Below are 25,296 nucleotides of genomic sequence, written 5' to 3'. Positions count from 1 at the left end.
GCTGGAGATCTCCTGCTATTACAACTGATCTCCAGCCAACAGAGATAAGATCACCTGGAGAAAATGGCCATTTTGGCAATTGGACTCTATGGCACTGAAGTCCCCTCCCCAAACCCCGCCCTCCTCAGGCTCCACCCCAAAAACCTCCCGGTGGTAGTGAAGAGGGACCTGGCAACCCTAGGGGGGACCCTATCCAGTGTTTCTGTGGGACTAACACTGAGATAAGGATATTTGAACCACCACCAGTACCCTCTAAGAAATCTTGATAGTTTGACTGAAATCATTTAGCTCCTCTCAGTTCCTTGGGTACTGAGCCACCCACCATCCCACCACCATTTTCTAGGTTTGGCAGGTCCCTCTTCGCCACCAGCAGGAGGTTTTTGGGGCAGAGCAGGATGAAGGTGGGGTTTGGGGAGGGGAAGGACTTCAATGCCAAAGAGTCCCAATTGCCAAAGCCACCTGCCACTCTTAAGGTTTTGGCCTAGGTTAATAAAATGAACTGGTTTTTCCCACTGTATTTGATAATTCATCACATGTAGTGTAACACAGTGTGTGTGTGTGTGTGTGTGTGTGTGTGACTTCTCCATTGAATTACCCAGTTTTAATTCTGCCCTGATTACTGTTACATTAATCTTTCTTAAGATATTATTTTAATATTTATTTTCTGCCACATGCTTTCATTTCCCCCCAACTTAAATATCAGTGTATTAATTTTATGATTGCTTTGTTTATACAGCTAGCAATCAGGTATCATGAATGGTGTGTAGCTTTCCTTAATGACTGATTTGGGAGGGTTTTATCCAATTTTAGTTATTTGTACTCGGTTTTATCCAAATGTATGTTCTTCCTTTTTATATGCCAATAAAGGCTTGTGTTGTGTTGTGATTGCTTTATTTTTCATCAATCGAAAACCCTATGGGGTCGCCATAAGTCAACTGTGACTTGACAGCAAAACCCCCCCCCCCAAAAAAAAACCCCTCTGTGGTAGCATTTTCATGTAAGTCATCTTGACAACTACAGTGTAGCTAAGAGTGTCAGTTATAAATATTTGAAATATTGGGGGTCTTCTATGCCCATTTTTTAGTTCTGTAAGAAAAGCAGTGTCTCAGTCATCTCAGTGAACCACTGTGCCACAAGGAGTGGATGTTTTAGATGTGGCTTCTGTGTGGCAGCTGGTCCTTGAGCTGAAGGGTAGACAATGAAGTTTTATGTCTATTTGCAATGGTGGTCTGTGGATAGGCTTACCAGGTCCCGCCTCTGCTCCGGTAGGAGGTTTTTCTGGTGGTTGTGAGATTGCGCACACGCAAGTACGCAGCCGCAATCACAACACTTCCGGTTTACATCCGGAAGTGCTGCATTGCAACAGGGCCTTCCTTTACCTGTTCCTTTACCTGTTCCTTAACTGTTGCGATGCGGCACTTCCGGGTGTAAAACGCATTGCAAGAGGCCGTTTTCCTCTGGGAGTTTGAGTGGTAAAAGGCCCCTTGCAATGCATTTACACCCGGAAGTGCTGCATCGCAACGGGCCCTTTACCACTCAAACTCAGTTTGAGTGGAAAACAGCCCCTTGCGATGCAGCGCTTCCGGTTTACAATCGGAAGTGTCGTGGTGCCTCGGGCAGGCACGTGTGCACACATTGCCCGCCGACCCTCAGTTGGTCAGCAGGCAGCCAGGTGGATTGGCGGGGGCTTGCCCACCACCACCTGGCACTTGGCAACCCTATATGTGAAAGATGTAAAAATACTGAGATAGGGCAACACAGGCTGGGACTTTGAGGGGGAGCCATAACTGCAGAACAGTTTCCATATGGGCAAGCTATTCCATACTAATTCAGAGGACACACCGGCATCTCCAAGAAACTCTGTGCTGTGATATCTCTGCTTATTGCAGCTCATATTTATTTAAACCTAGGAGGAACCTCTAAGGGATTGGGGTGTGGGAGGGTCAACCGAGTGCCTGATCAGAAAAGGTTCAAGGAGCAGGAGAAGCCTCTCTAGTGATGGTTCACATCAGTGCAGTCGAACGAACAAACAGAACTTGAGGTAAATTTAGCTTGCAGTTGCTGGAACTGAGGTTACCGGCTGCAAATGTATATTTCAAATGGGATGTGTCATTGGCTTGATTGCTCAGGAGTTTGGAAAACCACTGGAAGAAGAGGCTCAGGAACAGACAGGGCTATGTGCTCTTGGTGGGAAGAGTTACAGGGGTGAAGGGAGGCAGGATGGTCAAGATCAACTGTATGTGTGAAATCTTGTACATTTCTTGCAATATCCTGTACGTGTGCAAGATATTGAAACGGTATATGCGCACATATAAAATTTATTGCAGTCTTTGACCAGTGTAACAAAAGTTAGCACAAGATTTAACAAAAGTTCCAAATGTGTGACACAATGAAGTTGTAATTGGCACAGACAAATTATTGCACAAAAACACAAATTCACAGGTCTCTTATGTTCTTCTGAGTTTGGTTGCCAGAAATAGTTCTGCCCCACTAACTTAAAAAAACCCCTCCATGTTACGTACAATTTCATGATTCTTTTTTAAAATACTTCTTTAAGACAATACACTACCCAAGGATGGCTGTTTCACTTGCGTTCACCCCTCCACCAGCTTTGGGTTTTTGTGTTGATTATGCATGCCGTTTCCGACCGTCAGAGGGCGCCTCGCTCTCCCCCTACCTTTCCCTACCTTTTGCCCGTGTTTTTCAAATTCGAGATGACAGGTCCCTGAAAACGCGGGCAAAATGTGGGGAAAGGCAGGGGGAGAGTGAGGCGACCTCCGACAGTCGGAAATGACATGCATAATCAACACAAAGACCCAAAGTCGACAGAGGGATGACAGCGAGGGAAACAACCATGCTTAAAAGACCCAAGTCTCTGCATCTTTTCCCTAGCCCCACAACTGTAAAAACTACATTGGTGGCCTATTTTCAAGAGAAAAAGTACACAGTGGGAGTTCAGAAGCATCTTGACTGGCCAGAATCGTAAGATGATCTGTTATAGATATTTCATGACCACCTGTCTTCAAACTGCTGCCTCAGTGGCTGCACTGAGTAAAAACAGGGAAGATCCCAGAATGTTAGTCAGAGTTGGAAGGCATTGGGTTTGCCTGTTGCTCATTGGGCAACTTAATGCAGGACTAGTGGTTGTGCTGCCTGCTTGCTTCCAGTATGCTCTGCTTGCATATTTGCAAATAAACCAAAGGCACCCTAAAATTTAATACGCTTTCTCAGCCCATGGAAGCAAAATCTTTCAGTGCCACCCCTGGGATTTGTATTATTGAGGGAATTAGTGAGCACATAAAACCAAGAATTCTGGTGCTTGTTTCTGCTCTGCTTAGTCACTTTCCTTCTTTCCTTTCAGATTCTCCGGTTCACACCAATTCGGCTCCTGCAAATCTGGCACCAGCCCCTCCCACAGGGCACTCCATAGATGGTCATCCCACCTCCCTTGAGGCGCCCCTCAATGCTTCAAGGTCACTCTCCTCCCCAATGAACTCAATAGCACTCTCCTCCCCAATGAACTCAATAGGGTCTGGCCATACCTTGGGGTCTCCGTACAGAGTCATCACATCTTCTGTTGGATCACAGTCAGTTCCTCTGTCTTCGCCCCCAGGCATACATTTTACTGCCCATTCTAGCCCTCAGGTAGGTACGAGTTCATATCCTTCATGAAGGGTCAATATAGTAAGTTGATTTGTTGGTAATATTTCATGACCAGCTGCTTTGTGTTCACAGGTCGGCATCATTCTGAACAATGTCTGAGGTCATTTATGCATGGTCGCTTTAACCTCCTTTATTCCCTGTTTCAGCCAGGATCAAAGTAACCCGGGTTGGGGGAAACTGTATGCATTGGCTGGAATGATTAGGGACGAAACTGTGTGCTAATGGAGGCATGAATACAGAAAAGCAGTCTCCCAAGTTCAAATCCCACCCCTTTAAATGCTGCTCTGTAATTGGCTGACATGCAGTACTCACCCTGAGAGAAGATTTCCTTCCCCCCCCTGACCCAATAAAAAAGCATTTAAAAAACAAAAAACAGAGCAATCTGAAAGAAGGGGAGGGGGGAGAAATCCAAGCCTCGTTTTTAAAAAAGCCTTTCTTTTGCTCAGAAAGAGCTCCAAGGAAGCAGGAAGCACTTGAATCCCTGCCTCTTTACACACTGCTTCATGATTGGCTGTGAGAGAAGCCAATCTTCTGTGCTTCCCCCATTTGGCTATCTGGTTGCTGCCTTGAAGAGGGATTTGGAAAAGGGTGGGGCGAAGTTCAACCCGAGAATAGAGTAGGCATGCTCTGTGACTCTGGAATGAGCCAGGATGAACAGTTTAATTCGGGCCAGAAGAGGAATGGGAAAAGACAGGTTCATTTTGCGTTGAACTTCCAAGGAATGAGGTAACGTGCATACTGAAAAATTTGATCCTGGCTGAAACAGGGAATCAAGGAGGGTAAAGCGACCGTGCATAAATGACCTGAGTTCCCTTTTTTAATGGATTACATTTTTGTAAATTTCGTTTTGTTGAGTTGTTGACTTTCTGGTTCCATCCAAGATTCAGAAATGTTCCCTATTGATGCTCCCTATTGGATGCAGGACTTTAGACTTATGATGCGATTAGTTAATAACAGCAGTCACAATGGAAAAGATGTGGAGCTATGATTTATTTTAATGATGCTTAATTTGTGAAACCGGAGCTGATTCCACATGGAGGGCTTTCCCCATTGCAGCCTGACTCGTAAACATTTCTTTTTGTTTCCATGTGATATTGTCCTCCATTCCTGCACAGGTCACAAACTGCCTGTCCTCTCCGCAAAAAAAATCTTCTACTTTTTTCAGCGAAAAGAAAGAAAAAGAAAGAAAAGAAAAAGCTGCAGAATTTATTTATTTAATTGCTTCATGTATACCTCTCCTTTCTCAGTTGATCATTCACCTCTTGGTTTGCATCCACAAAGGTTGGTTTCTCAACCTTTGCCCCTTCCCCTGCCTCCGTTGCAAAAGACCCGGCTGCTATCCCAGACCGCTTTAAGCCTTGATGGGTCATCAGCTCCTTCATGATTGGTTGGTGGTGTTTCAAGGGCAGGATACCAAGCACTAGCCTCCTTGGGCATCTTTGACCACTCTTGGTGCAGTAAGCAGCAAAAAGATTTACACCCCCTTCCTCAGACACTTGCAAAGGAACCGTTTTTCACATTAACCCTCTTCTCCTGCCAAACCAACATCCTACCACTGATTGAACTGCAGCCTGGATGAACCAACTCATCTAAACACCTAAGGGTCTCACAGAGTATAATCCTACAGTTGATGACCGTAGTCTACCCAACTAGAACTGTCTTCTCCCATGCCATCCAGCCTGTCAATTAAGATCTGCCTCTCAATCCCTGCTCTCAGAACCCTGCCTTTAGAAGAGAAGTGGTTGGCGACTCGACGTAGGGCTTATTTACCCTCTACTAAAGAAAATCTCAGGTTGTTCTGAAAAAACTCAACTCGAAAAATTCCTCTCTGATGAAAATTCACAGGTCACAAGTAATGTTGCTAAGTTCTGAACTTTTGTATATAAAGTTCGCCGTTAAGTACAATGGGAAAAATGATAAATGAATTTAAATCTCAAATTTTATATTTATATTTTTCTGTATTTTATTTTTATTTTAGCTTTTATAGGTTTATCTGTAGACTCCATTGTTATTGGAATTATACAAGTGGTAAAACGGTCTTACTATCATAATGAATTAGTCTTCTGGTGTTGCCCTATCGAAAATTGTTTTCTTCTCCACTTGAATGTTTTATATATGCGAATATGCATTTTACTGGTTCTTGTAGGTTATCCGGGCTGTGTAACCGTGGTCTTGGTATTTTCTTTCCTGACGTTTCGCCAGCAGCTGTGGCAGGCATCTTCAGAGGAGTAACACTGAGTGTTACTCCTCTGAAGATGCCTGCCACAGCTGCTGGCGAAACGTCAGGAAAGAAACTACCAAGACCATGGTTACACAGCCCGGATAACCTACAAGAACCAATGAACTCTGACCATGAAAGCCTTTGACAATGCATTTTACTGATCAAAGACCGTAACAATAATAAAAGTAAAGTAAAGACGTAGGGTATTTTCTGCTGTGGCACCTTGCCTTTGGAATGCCCTCCCCCTTGAGGCTCACCTGGCACCTACCTTATGTTCTTTTGGGTGCCAGGCTAAAATGTATCTTCGTACCCAGGCTTTTCATTAGGGGTTTTATCTTACCAGCTTCTTTACTGGTCTGCATCTGTTTTATGGATAGTTTGTCTGCTGCTTATGTCCAACGGCTTGTGTTTTAAGATTGTGGTTTTTAATTGTAAGCTGCCTTGAGCAGGACTCTGAAGTGGCAGCATAGAAATATTCTAAATACATACATTAATAGATAAACACTCCCACCCATATGTCCAGCCTCTTTTCCTTACCAGGGGAGGCGCTTGCAGTATATAATTCCACCCCGTAAAGTTTTTTTTTCCACATTTCACAGCAGACTTTTTCCCCCTCCACCAACTGCAAATCTGGAGCATTCACCGAAGTGGGATCCCATCAAAGTATCAAAGCTGTCCCACACACCCCAATTGTTTCCTTTAACTCCATTAACACCAGTGCCATATTTACCTATAGGCTTGGCAGGCTAAAGCCTAGGGCCTCAAAATCTAGGCCCCCCCCCACCTCCGGCCAAGGTGCATAATATTTTTGACACTGTCATAGGCCTTTTTCACACATGCTGTCATAACGCACTGTAGTCTCTAAACAACCCTTCAGAATTGTTCTTTGTCTGCACTGAGCATTCTGTCCATAGAAAGTGACAAACATAGACAAACAAATTTTGATGAACTTTTGGATGGTTTTGCTATGAGAAAGGCTAGAAAAAAACTTTTTTAGTCTTAGCGTATTTGACTATTGTACTTTCTTTATTTTTTAATATGTATTTTAAAATAATGTATGTACTTTAAAGCATGTAACAGTAAACTTACAATTTCATTTTCCTAAAAATTCCTGCTTATTCCGCAAAATGTTTACAAAATTTGGTTATTGCAGAAGTTTTTTACAGCATGAATTTTAGTATTTATGCTTTCCCCCCAATCACTACGGTATTTAATAATAACAGTTTATGTCCTTTAGAGGAGGAATTGTGAATTGTGGAGTTTTAAAGCCAGCGTGGTGTAGTGGTTAATATCAGTGGTTTGGAGTGGTGGACTCTAATCTGAGTGGCAGAGGCTAATCTGGTGAACTGGATTTGTTTCCCCGCCCCTACACACGAAGCCAGCTGGGTGACCTTGGGCAAGTCACACTCTCTCAGCCCGACCTACCTTACAGGGTGTCTGATGTGGGGAAGGGAAGGGATTGTAAGCTGGTTTGATTCTTCCATAATTGGTAGAGAAAGTCGGCATATAAAAACCAACTCTTCTTCTTCTTCAACACCTGTCATCATCCTTGACTTCATTGAATTTTGTTTAAAACACCCGTCCATCTTCCTCTAGCCGCGAGAGTGGGGGATCGGGAGGGGCCTCACAAGTGGAAAAGCCTAGGGTCTCTCTTCATCTAAATCCAGCACTGATAAACACACAGGTGTATTTTGTTCAGTCTATCAATTTGTTATCCTCCTCCTCTTCCAAGGAGCTCAGGGGAGTTTATGTGGTTCCTTCCACATTTTAGCCTCACAAAGCAGCATGTGTTTTGGTCTAAATAATATTGTTGTGAGTTGGGGTATTGCATGGTTGTCGCAGATGTTCTGCTGTGCACCAGGAAGAAAATTCTCTACACCTTTGGTCTGTCATTGTCCAGCCGCAGAATGTATTGCAAAATGACCCTTCAGTGCCAGGCTGTCGTGTTGGGTGGCTCTAAGGTGTACACTTCACTTGCTTTCCTGCTTAATGGGATGAGGCAGCTGGTCTTTGGAGATTTGCAGACAGTCTACTAATGGATTTGGGTTTGTCCCAGATAGAATACATCTGAGCTTAAAGTGCAGGAGCCAAACTTCAAAGATATTTAAGGAGACATAATTGAGTTCCCTTACTGCAGTGCCTGGCAACCAATGGGAGGCTTGTGGGCAGGTAAATGGGTGGGGGCCCATGATGCTGACTGTGGCATTACATCAGATCCGGTAAAAACCTGGAAGTGACATAGGGTAATTCTCGGAATCACCAGAAACTCTATGGTTTTACCATAGAGCTTCCGGTGTTTCCTAGAGCTACCCTATGTCACTTCCGGGTTTTTACTGGAACTGATGCAGCACTGCATGCAATGCTACCGGTTTTCTAAAGTTTTCTCCCACTGCCCTCGGAGCGGTGGTGGGCAACAGGAGCTGGGGACCGGGGGATCCCCTGCCCCCACCAGGGCTTAGCAGCCCCGTTCTAAAGTGAATGTGCTTCAGAGTATGGCGAGAACTGGGGCAGTAAATGAAGCTCAAAGTCAACATGGAGTGATCAAATTTCAGTGAGTGACAAATGAGTGACCGGCCAAAGTTGAGTAGGACTCAATTGAGTTTGTATCTCCTCTGTGCCAGTTATGACCCTTAGGCTGACCTTTGGCTCTTAGCCAAAGGGTCCTAATCTAGAGCTGAGTGGAAGATCAGCTAGCAGTGAAGATGAACATTTTTTGCATTCAGAAGTCTTTCCACCCTTCTCCTGTTCCTTTCTCCCGTAGTTTTTAAGTTCCTTGGGTCCTTATTGGGCAGAAAAGTGGTTATAAACAAATGAATAAATAAAAATACTGAATATCTGCAGGATGGGAGCCTTGTACTCTATACTAAATGTTGTAACATCCTGCCGTGTTCACCCTGTTCTTCTCCCATTTCTATCTTTAGCTCAACGTCATGAACACCATCAGCAACTCTGAAGATGTGAAACCTCTGCCAAACATACAAGGGACAGGAGCCATGTGTTATGCATCAACAAGCCCTGGATCCCTGACCAAGCACATCTGTGCAATTTGTGGGGACAGGTCATCAGGTACCAAACCCAACTTTGACTGTTGGCTCCAAACAGAATCTTTAAGAACACAAATGCTATCTTAAGAAGCAATGTCATGAAGAGTTTCCCATCTTTATCATGCTTGTGGTGTACCTTATTCCTTCCACATCCCTTTCCTTAGCCATACCTTATTCCTTTTCCACACACAGTTTTTGAAGCATTCCTCAACCACTGCTCCTGTTAATAAGCATGGTTCCATTGAAGCGCAGTCTTCTTCCAATGCTCTGTGGATCCCTAACAGTTTCGCAAATCTTTCCCATCAACATAATATGCTATTGGCAACTTTTATATTAGCTAGTCCTGAAACAGGACCACCCAAAAATTGAATTGAAGAAGATAGTGTTCTCTCAAGCTCTCTGTCTTAATCTAATCAACCATCTAGAGACATTTCCTTACATTTAACAGTGTTCCACATACGTATGTATGTATGTATGTATGTATGTATGTATGTATGTATGTATATATGAAGGAGCTTCGTGGCGCAGAGTGTTAAGCTGCAGTACTGCAGTCAAAAGCTCTGCTCACGACCTGAGTTTGATCCTGACGGAAGTTGGTTTCAGGTAGCCTGCTCAAGGTTGACTCAGCCTTCCATCCTTCCAAGGTCAGTAAAATGAGCACCTAGCTTGCTGGGGGTAAAGGGGAGATGACTGGGGAAGGCACTGGCAAACCACCCCGTAAACAAAGTTGGCCTAGGAAACGTCGGGGTGTGACATCACCCCATGGGTCAGGAATGTGCTTGCACAGGGGACCTTTACCTTTATATATATATATGAAACAATTAAATGAAGCATATAAACACATAAAAATACACAAACAGGGAGGAGGACTAATAAGAATTAGTGAGGGAGTACCAAACAAAACAAAAAAGTCTTCACTTGCTGGCAGAAGATAATGATAAGGGAGACAGATGACCCTCCTTGGAGAGGGTTTTGGTGCGACAACTGAAAAGGGCTTTTCTCAGGTGGCCACCCATCTAGCCTCAGTTGGGAGGGACACCTGAAACTGGGCCTCTGAAGATGACTGAAGTGATCAGGTAGGTTCATATCAGACTAGGCCGCCCTTCAGGTACAATATTACACTATTTTTTTTATTGAAACTCGGGGTTTGAGAACCAACAGTTTGAGGGTTCCAGTTGCTACAGTTATAGGGCTGCGTTGGGAACTTATATTTAAAAAATCACCTGTTTCCTATTTTTATTTGGTTGCTATCAATGTTGAAAGCCATCCCAAGCATTTGGAGAGCTAGGGTAGAGATATGGCTAGCATAGCATTTGAAATAGCAACAATGCTTCCCTCACCTCATCCAGGATGGCTCCGGACGCTGGACATGTTGCCTGCAATCGCCACCGACAGTCAGCACTCCCTTTATGGGGAGGGCATGGCAGGGAGAGGTGGGGTCCTTTTCCTGGGCTAGTTGTATGCTTCCAGTCTTGGTCTTGGTTTTTAATATATGTTAAACGAAGCTGGTTTCTTGATTCTACAACCTTGAAAAATCTGGCATTGCCAGATTCTGAACCGAGGGTTTCTCAATACAAAGAGGTCACCCCTACCCCAATTCCTGTTTGCTCTAGTCTCCAAACCAGATGCTCATTCATATATGCTGCTGTCTTGTTATTAGGAAAGCATTATGGGGTGTACAGCTGTGAAGGATGCAAAGGTTTTTTCAAGCGGACCATCAGGAAGGACCTTATCTACACTTGCCGTGACAACAAAGAATGCCTGATTGACAAGCGTCAGCGGAATCGCTGCCAGTATTGTCGCTATCAGAAATGCTTAGTGATGGGCATGAAGAGAGAAGGTACGTCTCTGGGAGGAGGTACCTACATCCATCCTTGGTTGTATCTGTCAGAATTGTCTAGGTAAAAACAGTCACGGAATCCCTGCCCTTTTCGATATAGCCCTGCAGTGAATGAACAGATCTCATGCTGGTTGGGAGCGAGTTCACCTGTGGTTCTTGGGACTGAGGAATACTGACAAAAACAGTCATCCTGTTCCCTTCCACACTGGCAATATGATTGTTGAGTTTCACTTTTGGCAGGAGGGAGGAAAATGCAAGCTGTAGAACTAAAACTCTCATTCCAAGCAAAGTTCTTGTGGCACAAAGTACTTTTCTCAAAGTGCTTTAGCAGCTTACAATAGATGCTGTTTTCTTTTAATGTTGTTGTTCTTCTTCTTTTAAAAGTCACCTATTTAGGATTCCCTTGAACATCCAGGATGAACCCAAAGAATTGGGCTGAAAAAGGGTTGGTGGTGATATTGCCGTATCTTTCTCTCCATAAGAACAGATGCTTTTAGAATGGGCGAGAAAAGAAACATAGAAGCCTCAGGACAGCTATTGATTAGAGTTGGTTTAAGCTAATGTTGCTGCTGAGTTCTTTCCCAGCTTCTGACTGAGGTCCAAATTAGATTTTACATGTGTCATGAGCTGGGACACGGGTGCCCATCCTGACTTAAGAACTATGCAGCTTACCTTAAAAGTGCTGCATGGCTTCCCTGGGTGCCAGAGCGATGCAAGAAGGAGGAAGGGCTTCCAGATTCCCTTTTTGCCAGTGGAAATAGCCACAGGGGGGCCAGTTTGAGGGAAAGGGGCTAACCCTAACCCCTGCAGCTGTTTCTGCTGACAAAAATGGCACAGCAGGGAAGCGGGAAACTCCTCTTGCCCCTTTTTTGCAGTGCTTCCGAGTACAGCAGACCAAAAGAGCACTTTTAAGGTAAGATGCACAGTTCTGCAATGTGACAGTGAGTTAGGATGGGTACTTGTGTCCTGACCTGTGTCACACGTACTATCTAGTTTGGACCCGAGAAGCCCCCAAATCTATTCTGAATGGAATTTCTGTGGAGATCCACTGAAATTTTGCTGCACTTGGTGGTGGGATTGTTGAGTAGACCCCTAGCCTGCCTTGCATGAGAAAGCTGCATTCTCTTGGGGTTTTGTAGTGCTGAATCTAGCTTTTAGCGCCCAGGTTGCAGGAAACCCCCCAGCCTCAGGGCCTATCTATACAATTCTATGCAGTTTCTCTAGGTTAAGCTCCCTTCCTCAGATCCCACAAATAAGAGAAAATTCAGGTGAAATGTCTTCTTTTTATATGTAGATATGACTGCCCAAATGACATCAACACCAAGCCAAAATCGTAAAAAACCCATGACTATATTTGGAGCTGTGCATGTGCTATATTCTGTAGAAGCAAAGGAAAAAGGCATAGAGTGAGGATCTTAGCTTTCTGTTTAAAAAGAAAAGCAAGTTTTCTAGCCTTCATGACTGTGAAGATATGCTTGAAAGCATGAGGGTAGAAGGTGTTTCAATCTCAGGGGCAGGGTGGGGAGCTGAGGAATTCCCAGTTGTCTGAGGAATTCCCAGTTGACTTCAATGACATGGATAGTTTCTCATCGCCTTCCATAATAGCACATAAGAATACTTTTATGCTAAATAAGCCAGATGATGTATATTTGCTCAAGTTACATAACTTTGGCAAAGGAGAACCTTTGCCAAAAAACCTATTGAAGACTGAGAAGGAGGAGTCTTTTCCAGACACAAGAGACTCCAGGGCTGAAACCTGGAATATTGGGGGAAGAGGCAGCCCCCCCCCAACCTTGTTGAATCTGTGGACACATTGGGAATTTTAAGAAGAGGGAGTGAGAGCCACAACAAAATGGCTTCCATGGAGGCTCAATCCATTCAAAAAACATGGGGAGGCTCCAGGAAAATGTAGGAGGTTCCAAGCCGAGAATCCTCCAAAAGGGAAGCCCCTGTTGCTAAAAGGATATTCCTCCTGGGCTCTTCTGAAGGATTCCAGGATTGCTTCTTTGCTTTGAGGAAGAAGTGCTCAAGAATACGCAAGTGGGTGCCAAGTAGGGTTGCCAGCTCCGGGTTGGGAAATGCCTGGAGATTTTTGGAGTGGAGCCTGAGGAGGGTGGGTTTAGGAGGGGAGGGACTTCAATGCCATGGAGTCCAATTGCCAAAGCGGCCATTTTCTCCAGGTGATCTGATCTCTGTCAGCTGGAGATCAGTTGTAATAACAGGAGCTCTCCAGCTCGTACCTGGAGGTTGGCAACCCTAGTGCCAAGAAACACCTAATCAGGCGCCATTTTGGGGATCCCTGGAATAAGGGATCTCAGCTAGATGAGGAGGGAAGAATATGGAGGAGTTTTCTTCACAGAGGTGGTGTACTGTAAATATCAGTCCTGGGGCAAAACATTGTTCATTTCCCCCCTTCTTCCAGCGGTTCAAGAGGAGAGGCAGAGGAGCAGGGAGAGGAGTGACAACGAAGCGGAATCGACCAGCAGCAGTGGCAGCAATGAAGACATGCCTGTGGAGAGGATTTTGGAAGCTGAAATGGCTGTGGAGCCCAAAACCGAACCTCACAGTGGCACAAGTGATGACAACTCGGTAGGTGGCTGTTTGGGATGGGACTTCATGTTTTACTGAACTCACCTGTGACTTGGGGGGTGGGGAGCAGTCAGCAGACATTACAATTCTATGGTGAGACCACACTTGGAATACTGTGTACAGTTCTGGTCATCACACCTAAAAAAGGATCTTGAGAAGGTGCAGAAAAGAGCAGCCAAAATGATTAGGGGACTAGAGCAACTGCCCTATGAGGAGCGGTTAAAACGCTTAGGGCTGTTTAGCTTGGAAAGAAGGTGGCTGAGGGGAGACATGGTAGAGGTCTATAAAATTGTGCATGGTTTGGAAAGAGTGGACAGGGAGAAGTTTTTCTCCCTCTCCCATAATACTAGAACGCAGGGTCATCTGCTGAAGCTGGAGGGTGAGAGATTCAAAACAGATAAAAGGAAGTATTTTTTCACACAACGCATAGTTAAATTGTGGAACTCCCTGCCCCAGGATGTGGTGATGGCTGCCAACTTGGAAGGCTTTAAGAGGGGAGTGGACATGTTCATGGAGGAAAGGGGCATTCATGGCTACTAGTTAAAATGGATACTAGTCATGATGCATACCTATTCTCTCCAGGATCAGAGGAGCATGCCTGTTATCTTAGGTGCTGTGGAACACAGGCAGGACGGTGCTGCTGCAGTCGTCTTGTTTGGGGGCTTCCTAGAGGCACCTGGTTGGCCACTGTTTGAACAGACTGCTGGACTTGATGGGCCTTGGTCTGATCCAGCAGGGCTTTTCTTATGTTCTTATGTTTCTTATTGATTTACCAAGAGGCCGAAGGGGTTGTCTTGCATTTTTTGTTAATTAGAATCATTATGGTTATCTGTTAGAGCAGTGGTTCCCAACCTGGGGCACCCATACCCCCAGGGGTAAAAACCAGAACACTTAGGGGCACTAAAAAAAATTGAATAATGGCAGGAAAGGGCATTTGAAATAACAGCAAATAAATTACAAACATTTTGGTAATATGGTAAAGGTACAAAGGTAAAGGGTCATTACTGACCCATGAAGTGACATTACATGCCGACGTTTACTAGGCAAGCTATGTTTACAGGGTGGTTTGCCATTGCCTTCCCCAGTCATCTTACCCTTTACCCCCAGCAAGCTGGGCATGCATTTTACCAACCTCGGAAGGATGGAAGGCTGAGTCAACCTTGAGCCGGCTACCTGAAACAGACTTCTGTTGGGATCAAACTCATGTCATGAGCAGAGCTTTTGACTGCAGTACTGCAGCTTACCACTCTGCACCAAAGGGCTCCTGGTAATATGAGGGGTACAATTTATGGAAATGGGCTGCCAAGGGGTACGCAAGTGAAAAAAGGTTGGCAACCACTGTGCTAGAGGATCAGAAAAAGAACTTACCTTCTTAAGCAGCTTTTCGAAGGGTATGTTCTGAGCAAACCTGCAGTCAGCCAAAGATTGAAATGTGGGAGGTTCCTCCAGGGAGGTAAGTCTTTAAATTGTAAATATAGATATAGGAGATAGGGCTGTCAAAAAAAAAAAATTCGGTACAGTTCGGATTCGGCCGAATTTGGCCCTTGTGGGTTCGGTACGTGCCGAAGTCCGAACTCCCCCACTTCGGATCCGTTCAATTCGGCGGGAATTCAAAGTTCGGAAAAAAATTCGGCTGAATAAAGCCATTAAAAACACAATTGCGCCTTTCCGCGGCTCTGGGGGGGGCATTTTTGGGGTTAGAGGTCCCAAACTTTTGGCAGAGCTTCAAAGGACGTTTACTGAAAGACTCCCCAAGTTTTGTAAAGATTGGGTCAGGGGGGGCTGAGATATGGGCCCTGAAAGGGGTCCCCCACCCTTAATGTGCATCTCTCAGCAGAGCTTGCCGCCCATGCTCAAAGCTCCCAGCCCCAACAACAGCTGAGAAATTAGCAAAACAACTGCAAACACAACCTTGTTAAACAACACCTTTGCAACACACAACTGAAACCTCCCCCCTCAAACCAGGGAGCGAGAGACTCGAGGGGGAACACACACCCCAGGCAGAACCGACGAAAGCCCCCTTTGGCTTCCCCCCCACCCACAGAAACTGCTCCCTCCCCACACACACACAGACTCTGCTTCCCCCCCCCACACACACACATATACACAGGAGAAAAATTATAGATTAAAGCCCCCAAAGGGGTCTTACTGTGGCTGTCTTCTATTCCATCAAGAGGGGCTGAAGAGAGGATTTGTAAATAATCCAAGATGATTCCAATTAGGCACAGAACGTTTTGCTCTGGAGAAGATGCACAGGATCGGATCCATTCATCCCAATAGGGAAAAGGGGAAAGGGGAAAGGGGAAAGCCCGTATCTCGGGACCCCCTGACCCAATGTTCACAAAACTTGGGGGGTATCTTAAGAACACTGGTCTGAAACTCCGCTCAAAGTTTGGGATCTGCACCCCCAAAAATGTGCCCCTTGCAGCCATGTAAAGAGAAAAGGGGGGGAGGCGATATTTCTGCCCCCACTGAACCCATCTTTACAAAACTTGGGTAGTATCTTAAGAATAATTCACTGTAGCTATGCTAAAAGTTTGGGGGCTATATCCCCAAAAAAGCGCCCCCTGCAGCCACATAAATGGAAAAAGGGGGGAGGGAAAAGGGGGAGAGCCCATATCTCGAGACCCCCTGACCCAATGTTTACAAAACTTGGGGGTATCTTAAGAACACTGGTCTGAAACTCCGCTCAAAGTTTGGGATCTGTACCCCCAAAAATACGCCCCCTGCAGCCATGGAAAGAAAAAGGGGGGAGCCCATATCCCGGGACCCCCTGACCCAATGTTTACAAAACTTGGGGGGTACCTTAAGAAGCTTCATCTGAAGCTCCAGTGAAAGTTTTGTGTCTGTACCCCAAAAAATACGCCCCCTGCAGCCACAGAAAGGAGCGAATGTGCACAAGCACCCCCCCCACACACACACGAGGATTTCGCTCTCTCTCTCTCTCTCCCTGGCCGGGCTGCACATCAGCTGATTCCTCCAGTACTCAATCCTGACTGATTGGCCAGAAGAAGACCCAGCTTGCCCACCGATTGGCCAGGGGAGGAGAATGCTGCTTACTGACGGTTATGCTGCTTACTGACGGCCGAATTTGCCGAATTTATTCGCGAACTCCCGAACTTGCTGAATTCGGCCCCCCCGGTTGCCCGTCAGTTTTGAGTTCGGCTCCTCCCGAACTAAAAACCACCGAATCAGGGGAAATTCGGCTGATTTTCAGTTCGGGCCGAACCGAATTGACAGCCCTAATAGGAGAGACTCCACTTACATTCTCGCTCCTCTTCTAATAATATAGCTCATCCATCTTCACCTGCTTAGATGTTATTGTGTAGCCTTCAGAGTCCAACCTTCAGCATTTTCTTAAACTTGTTTGAACCAGATGTTCATCTGGTGCCATAGTTCTTCCAAAGAATTTAAAATACACACCAGCAGTGCCTTGTCAAGGCACAATGCTCAGAAGAAATATTTATCTTAAAAATGCAAAATAAACAGTAGAGCCAGAAATGCACACCGAGATATCCGCTCAAGACGCCATCTTCCTCAGTCCACCCAGGATGATTTTCCATGGTAGTCTGGTTGCTGGTGCGAATCTGTGTGAAATCACTCTTGCAATGGAGATTCCAGATAGCCGAGGACAATCTGTTTTCTCTCCATTTTTAACAGTGGTTTCCCTTTCACACTGGATGTGCATTGGAGCCTCACTATACACTGTGGATTCTCTGCCCACCCTGTTTTAGTTTTTTATATATTTTGAGGTGCATGGGTAATGCAGTTCTGCATAAGAATAACATAATAGCTTAAAAAAAAAACCACCTCAACATATTTGCAGGCACCTCCAAAAATCCCCTCCCCACATCTAATTTTGCTGGGTTTTGACTGTAATAAATTATTCTGATTCTGAATCCCTCCCTCCTTCCTAAAAAGAAAGCTGAGCTGTGAGTTATTTGCTTCTGATTTTTTTAAAAAACTACCATGAGTAACATTGGTTAGGAATAATGCAATACCTTTAACATCCTTTAAAAAAAACCCTCTTCATATCTGCAGAATCTCCAATGATCCCCTCTTCTGTTTACAATGCAGACAATTCTCTTCTGTTATACTAATTGTCTGGCCCCTTGCAACATCAACACATGAAAGGAATAATGATGAGTAACTGAGTAACAGGGATGGGGCTGTGGCTCAGTGGTAGAGCACCTGCTTGGCATGCAGAAGGTCTGAAGTTCAATCCCTGGCATCTCCAGTTAAAGGGACTAGGCAATTAAGTGATGTGAAAGACCTCTGCCTGAGACCCCGGAGAGCTGCTGCTGGTCTGAGTAGACAATACTGACTTTGATGGACCAAGGGTCTGATTCAGTAACTGTTTGCTGTTTCCCCTTTAGACACAAGAAACTGCTCCTACCAATAGCATCCTGTCCAGGAGATAGTGCCTTTTCACAGGTTTAAAATAAAGCTGTGTGCATGTAAAGAACAGGCTGCTATGAAAATGCTCTTCTGTGTGGTTCAGTTTTACCTGTTCTGTGAGACACTAGCAGTTGGATGTCAAAAGTGTCTCTGAAAAAGCCCGTGTGAAGATCCTTTCTTTAGATCTCCAGTGATTTTAAGGGGGGCGCTGCATGTAAATTCCCTGGGAACGAAGTCTGAGTGGTTACTGGTTGGACTGAGACGAAAATCCCATTCCTTTCTTAGACCAACGATCCTGTCACTAACATATGCCACGCCGCTGACAAGCAGCTCTTCACCTTGGTGGAATGGGCCAAGCGGATCCCCCACTTCTCCGACCTGACACTGGAAGACCAAGTTATCCTTCTCCGTGCAGGTACAGCTCTTGTCCCTTATTGCTTGAAGGCAGAGAGGCAGAGAGAAAGAAAGCAAAGCCTCAAGGAATCCTCAGCTTAGTCCAACCACTATTGCAGAAGGGAGAAAATGGGAGCATACCTTCTACCAATTTGTACAGAAGGCAACAGTGAAATTTATAAGAGGTTCCTGCCCTCTGGTCCAATTTATTTCAGAGATGGTCTAGATTGCCTGTCCTGGAGCAAGGAACTGCACAGCATCCATCCAAATAAATCAATGTTAAACATTTATACAAAGGAGAAGTACAAACTACATTTGCTATTGAACAGGAACTGCAGGAAGAATATCGAATTTCCTGGGGGTGAGGGAAGGTAGAAAATGAAGGCGAAATCTGACTATTCGGGTCAAGTAATGTTAAATTGTCCTGACTTGGATGGCCCAGGCTAATCTTATCTCATCAGATCTTGGAAGCTAAGCAGGGTCAGCCCTGGTTAGTATTTGGCTGAGAGACCACCAAGGATGTCAGGGTTTGCTGTGCAGAGGCAAGCAATGGCAAACCACCTCTGTTTATCTCTTGCCTGAAAACCCCTAGGATTCTGATGTATGAACAACAGGTGGGGGCAAGTTGGTATTTGCAAATGCATGCTTCATGAGTCCTGAAGGTAGGGAGACAGGATTAGCTGTCAAAAGTATGTTCAGTGGGAAAGCCAGGTGGGATGCTGTATAGTGTGGGGAAAGGCACAACTGCCATACTGAACTGCCCATTCTTCCAGTATTGTCCGTATTGTATTAGTATCCACACTGGTCCAAGGCAAAATCCAACCCCCCCCCCCAACAATGTATTTCAATTGGACTAATCAAAACAACTCAAAACAGGCTGCAAGCTTTTGACTTCTCCAGAACTCTTCATCAGAATATATGTTAAAAAATGGGGGAGAAGGAGGGGAAAATACAGAATATTTCAGGCTATGATCTACAGGCCTTTTGCAGATGTCCTGAGTGGAATGCCAAGGAAGTTTGCCTAGATAAAATGGTACTGGCAGAGCCACTGGGTTGGATCCAACCAGGTCCCCCCCTCGCAAAAAAAAAAAAAGTCCATGCTGGGAATCATGGGATCTGCAGGGACAAAAAAGGCATGTAGAACAAGGGCTGCAGTAAGGAGGGGAATTAGGTCAGATTGAGAGAGAAATCTGGCTGGATCCAAACCATGGTCAAACCCTGGATCCAACCTGTCAGGTTGCACCTTCTGGGAAGAAGGGAAAATGGAAGTATCGAACAGACACGTAAAACCCAGTAGTGGACCTCCATCCCCCCCTGCAAAGCTTCTGGTTTTTTTGCCCCTTTAAGCAGAATGCACAGCACCCTTCATAGGTTATAACAGCTGTATGGGGGGCATTTATCTGTGACACCAGGTGATGCTGCTGATGTAGTGTTTGAAAATCTGACTTCACATGGGCAGGGCTAATTGCACTGGTTCCTTTGCATGCACTTGTCTTCTGGTTAATGGATGACTGAGAAGGAGCTTTTTAAAGTGTTGAGAAATAAAAAAGACTTATTTAGGAAGTGGAAGGAGGGCCTTATTACCAAAGAGGAATATAAACAAATAACTAGTGCTTGTAGGGAGAGTGTTAGGAAAGCTAAAGCTCAGTATGAACTTAAGCTAGCGAGAGATGCTAAACGCAACAAAAAAGGGTCCTTTTCCTATGTACAGAGTAGGAGTAAGAACAAGGACAAGATGAAGGAAGTGGTGCTCAACATGGCATAAACAGAACATGTGATGAGGGAAGGGATTTGCAGCCTAGAATTGGCATTGGGATAGTGCAGCCTAGAATTGGCATTGGGATAGTGCACAAACACCTTTAAATGGTTTCTTTAAATGCAACAAAATCCTCTGGGCCAGATGAATTGCACCCAAGGGTACTCAAAGAACTTGCAGATGTAATTTCGGAACCTCTGTCCATTATTTTTGAAAAGTCTTGGCAAACAGGTGAGGTGCCAGAAGATTGGAGGCGGGCAAATGTTGTCCCCATCTTCAAGAAGGGGAAAAAGGAGGATCCGGGTAACTACCGACCCATCAGCTTGACTTCTATACCAGGAAAAGTGTTCGAACAAATCATCAAACAGTCAGTCCTTGAGCATTTAGAAAGGATGGATCTGATCACTAAGAGCCAGCACGGTTTTCTCAAGAATAATTCATGTCAGACTAATCTTATCTCCTTTTTTGAGAAAGTTACTACCTTGCTGGATCAGGGAATGCTGTAGACATAGTTTATCTAGATTTCAGTAAGGCTTTTGATAAGGTTCCACACAGTATTCTAGTTGACAAATTTGGAAAATGTGGTTTAGATTCTATTATTGTTAGGTGGATCTGCAACTGGTTGACAGATTGTACCCAAATGGTTCCTCGTCCACTTGGAGAGAAGTGACTAGTGGAGTTCCTCAGGGATCTGTGCTGGGCCCTGTGTTGTTCAACATCTTTATAAATGATTTGGATGAAGGAATAGAGGGGATGCTTATTAAATTTGCAGATGATACTAAATTGGGAGGGGTAGCAAATACGGTAGAAGACAGAGCCAAGATGCAGGATGATCTTGACAGGCTGGAGAAATGGGCTAGAACTAATAAAATGCACTTCAACAAAGACAAATGTAAAGCTCTGCATTTAGGTAGGAAAAATCAAATGCATAATTATAGGATGGGGGAGACTTGTTTGAGCAGTAGTGTGTGTGAAAAGGATCTTTGGGTCTTAGTAGACCAAACACTGAACGTGAGTCAGCAGTGTGATGCGGTAGCTAAAAAGGCAAACACAGTCTTGGGCTGCATCAACAGAAGTATAGTTTCCAGATCACGCGAAGTGATGGAATCGCTTTACTCCACTCTGGTTAGACCTCAGCTAGAGTACTGTGTTCAGTTTTGGGCACCACAATTTAAAAAAGATGTAGACAAGCTGGAACGTGTCCAGAGGAGGGCAACAAAGATGGTGAGGGGTCTGGAGACCAAGTCCTATGAGGAAAGGTTGAAGGAGCTGGGTATGTTTAGCATGAAGAGGAGAAGACTGAGAGGGGATATGATAACCATGTTCAAGTACTTGAGGGGCTGTCATATTGAGGATGGTGCAGAATTGTTTTTTGTTGCCCAAGAAGGTCGGACCAGAACCAACAGGTTGAAATTAAATCAAAAGAGTTTCCGTCTAGACGTTAGGAAGAATTTTCTAACAGAGCGGTTCCTCAGTGGAACAGGCTTCCTCGGGAGGTGCTCTCCCTTCCCTGGAGGTTTTTAAGAAGAGGTTAGATGGCCATCTGTCAGCAATGCTGATTCTGTGACCTTAGGCAGATGATGAGAGGGAGGGCATCTTGGCCATCTTCTGGTCACTAGGGGTGTGCAGGGGGGAGGTAGTTGTGAACTTCCTTCATTGTGCAGGGGGTTGGACTTGATGACCCTGGTGGTCCCTTCCAACTCTATGATTCTATGATTCTATGAATCCCCCCTCTCCCGAGGAGCCAAACTTTTAAACATGGGTAGGCATGACATGAAGTCACTGATAAGCAGCAGCCACTAGAGGCATCTGTCTTCCAACTCTGTATGTAAAATAAGGAACTGGCGCCATCTGTTGTCAGTTGAAGAAATAGTTACAGAGAAAAAACGATACCGCATAATTTGTACAATTCAATCGGAGCTGCTTTTGGCTCATGGGTAGGTAGGGTTGCCAGCCCCCAGGTAGCAGCTGGAGATCTCCTGCAATTACAACTGATCTCCAGCTGATAAGAGATCAGTTAATCTGGAGAAAATGGCCACTTTGGCCATTGGACTCTATGGCATTGAAGTCCCTCCCCTTCCCAAACCCCGCCTCCTCAGGCTCCGCCCCAAAAACCTCCAGGTATTTCCCAACCCAGAGCTGGCAACCCTGGGTTCCAGCAAAGCGCCTCTAGAAATCCATAATTGCCCCCTTTGCTTGACTTGAACTCACATGTATCCCCTGCAAGAAAGAAGGGCCTGCTAGCTTTTCCAGTTAAGCAGAGGGAGTTACAGTGAGAGAATTTGGACTCCTAGGGCGAAAACGCACGTTCGCTTTAGCCTCCTTTCTTCCCTGTTCCAGCCAGGATTCAGCCAGGATCGAACGCACGAACGTGCGTTCGATCCTGGCTGAATCCTGGCTGGAACAGGGAAGAAAGGAGGCTAAAGCGAACGTGCGTTTTCACCCCTAGAGAGGCTTTTCCTGTTCCTGAAGGATCAGTAAGTTCTATTTGTGTTTGCCAGCCATCCTGAATGAAAGAATAAATCCAACTGAGGTTAGCAGGGTTTACTTTTGCCCCTTCTCTCTCTTTTTCCCTTTCTTTCTGAATTTGGTGTTTCTTGAAAAACGCAAATTCCCCAAGGGGAACGTTTGTCCAGGTTTCCCAGATCACTGCCATCTTCTCTTTTTTCAGGTTGGAACGAACTGCTGATTGCATCTTTCTCCCATCGCTCGGTGTCTGTGCAGGACGGCATCCTGTTAGCCACTGGTTTACACGTACATCGGAACAGCGCCCATAGCGCTGGGGTGGGCTCCATTTTTGACAGGCATGTGTTTTTTTAAAAAAATTCTTGTCTCTGGCCTCATGAATTCTCCCCCTAGATACATTCTGGTTTCTACTTTGGTGGATCTGGAATGGATAAATGATGGGTGGTGTAGTTGTTAAGAGGGGTGGTTTGGAGCGGTGGACTCTGTACTGGAGAACCGAGTTTGATTCCCTACTCCTCCACGTAAGCGGCGGAGGCTAATCTGGTGAACTGGATTTGTTTCCCCACTCCTCCACACGAAGCCAGCTGGGTGACCTTGGGCTAGTCACAGCCTCTCAGCCTCACCTACTGATGTGCTCCCCGATTCCCATAGAATCTGATTAAAGAATGAGGGAAGGAGGTTGGTTTGAGCTTACAGCCAGTTTTATTGATCAATACACCATAGCTGGATGAAAGCAGGATCGAAGCCAATGGGGACTACGATCCAGTCTCACAATGAGGTGGGGCAACAGCAAAAGATTATATAGACTTTTCACATTCCAACAGAAGAAGATACTTTTTCTGAACAGGCGATCCTAGCTTTGCCAGAGCGCATGCGTCTATGCTCTTTTCAACATTTATGAATAGAGCCTATTCTATTGAGTTCAGACCTGACCTGGATGGCCCAGGCTAGCCTGATCTCATCAGATCTCAGAAGCTAAGCAGGATCAGCCCTGGTTAGTATTTGGATGGGAGACCACCAAGGAATACCAGGGTTGCTGTGCAGAGGAAGGCACTGGCAAACCACCTCTGTTAGTCTCTTGCCATGAAAACCCCAAAAAGGGGTTGCCATAAGTCGGCTGCGACTTGACGGCACTTTACACACACACACATTGAGTTCAGAGCGTTCCCTTGAAAGCGAAAGCTTTATTGCAAAGGGGGGAGGGAAGGATCTCCCAGGTCACTTCTTGTGCAAAGGGGAGACTTTTCCAGCCCTTGGATTGTGTGTGTGTGTGCATTCTTTGGCGCAAACTAGTTACTCGCTGAAGGGGAGGGAGAGCGGGCTGTTATGCAGGGAAGGGGAAGGGTTACTGAGAAGCGGCTTCTGCCAGCTAACAGCTTTTGCATGCAAGCTTGCCTGTATGTCTGAATGTGATGCAGGTATGATTACTCAGGCACAACACTACCTCACAGGGTGTCTGTTGTGGGGAGGGGAAGGGAAGGTGATTGTAAGCCGGTTTCATTCTCCCTTAAGTCGTAGAGGAAGTCAGCATATAAAAATCAGCTCTTCTTCTTCTTTCTTCTTCTTCTTCTCCTCCTCCTCCACCTCCTCCTCCTCTTCCTTCTAGGTCTCCCCTGTGGTTTCTCTGCTCTATGTGCCATTTGTAAAAGCTTTGCACTTTTAAAAAATGGCTTTAGTGATCCTCAAATTTGGCTGACGTCACTATTAGAATATAAGATTTATAGCTCGCTTTTTTCACTGAGATTCAAGGCAGATTAAGCGGTGTAAAACAATTATACAAGGATGCTTGGAGATCTTCAGGAGGCACTGCAAAGCTTTCTTGTTTGCCACGGCTTTTGAGGAGGGTTGAATGGCAGGCATCTTTCAAGGGGGTGGGGGAGATTTGCGGTTTGCTGTTTTATTATGGATTTTGTTAAAAAAGCTATTATTGTGAGCTGCTTTGAATCATGAGGAAAGGCAGGATATAATTTTTTTATATAAACAATAAATAAATTACATCTCGGATTTTCTCTCTCTTGTTTTCTCCCGTGTGTGTGCAGAGTTCTCACTGAGCTGGTGTCCAAAATGAAAGACATGCAAATGGACAAATCGGAGCTGGGCTGCCTCCGAGCCATCGTCTTGTTCAATCCAGGTAGCTGAAGCCTGGGAAAATAACATCCTCTTCAGTTAGCGGCTCCGAGCCCTGGGCCTCCAGCCCGACCAGAGAATGGACTAGGGCTCTTTGCTGCTGGTTCCCGTCGAGACTCCTTCCCCCTGGCTTCTGGGTATTCTCGTACTTTATGCGCTTGTTCCATTGCAGCTGCTTGTTGCGACAGGAAAGGAAGAGCGGAGGGAGGGAGATTTGCTGACGGCTGGAGGAGCGAGAGCCGAACAGCAGCAGGAGTGGCCGGGGGGACAGATGGGGTTTCCAGTTGCTGGGTGAGGGCGGGCAATTGCCTGCCGACTCATCGGGCTGCCCGCCGCCCCTCTGCTGGCCAGCGGGAGGAAGTAAGCCAAATGGGAAGGGGGGGTGGCGGCGGAATGTAGCAATCTCCCCCCAAACTCTGTGGTTTCCATAGAGTTTTCAGAGGGGAATTGCTAGAGCGTCCCCCACGTGCACAGCACTTCTGGGGTAGACCCCTCATGGTCGTATGCATGAGGCTCCCACCGGAGGCCAGGTAGGACCTGGCAACCCGAAGGACAGCGCCTCTGAATGCAGTGGGGTGAGGGTAGGGTTGCCAGGTCCCTCTTCTCAACCGGCAGGAGATTTGGGGGGGTGGAGCCTGAAGAGGGCGGGGTTTGGGGAGGGGAGGGACTTCAATGCCATAGAGTCCAATTGCCAAAGCGGCCATTTTTCTCCAGGTGATCTGATCTCTATCGGCAGGAGATCAGTTGAATTAGCAGGGGATCTTCTGCTACTACCTGGCAGTTGGCAACCCTAGGTGAG

At 45.7% G+C, this 25,296-nt stretch overlaps 1 protein-coding gene across 1 annotated transcript in view; it reads left to right on the top strand.

The window, feature by feature from the left end:
* The window catches only part of RXRG (retinoid X receptor gamma), a 54,992-nt gene that overhangs the window by 23,551 nt on the left and 6,145 nt on the right, over positions 1 to 25,296 (top strand). The window contains exons 2-8 of the mRNA XM_056844299.1: positions 3,362 to 3,645; positions 8,806 to 8,950; positions 10,589 to 10,768; positions 13,191 to 13,357; positions 18,041 to 18,170; positions 22,576 to 22,708; positions 24,410 to 24,501. Coding sequence (XP_056700277.1) covers positions 3,362 to 3,645; positions 8,806 to 8,950; positions 10,589 to 10,768; positions 13,191 to 13,357; positions 18,041 to 18,170; positions 22,576 to 22,708; positions 24,410 to 24,501 — 1,131 coding nt within the window. The remainder of the gene's footprint in view (positions 1 to 3,361; positions 3,646 to 8,805; positions 8,951 to 10,588; positions 10,769 to 13,190; positions 13,358 to 18,040; positions 18,171 to 22,575; positions 22,709 to 24,409; positions 24,502 to 25,296) is intronic.

This window comes from Euleptes europaea, chromosome 2 (assembly GCF_029931775.1).
Source record: "Euleptes europaea isolate rEulEur1 chromosome 2, rEulEur1.hap1, whole genome shotgun sequence".
NCBI lineage: Eukaryota > Metazoa > Chordata > Lepidosauria > Squamata > Sphaerodactylidae > Euleptes > Euleptes europaea.
This window is presented reverse-complemented; position numbering and strand designations above follow the sequence as displayed.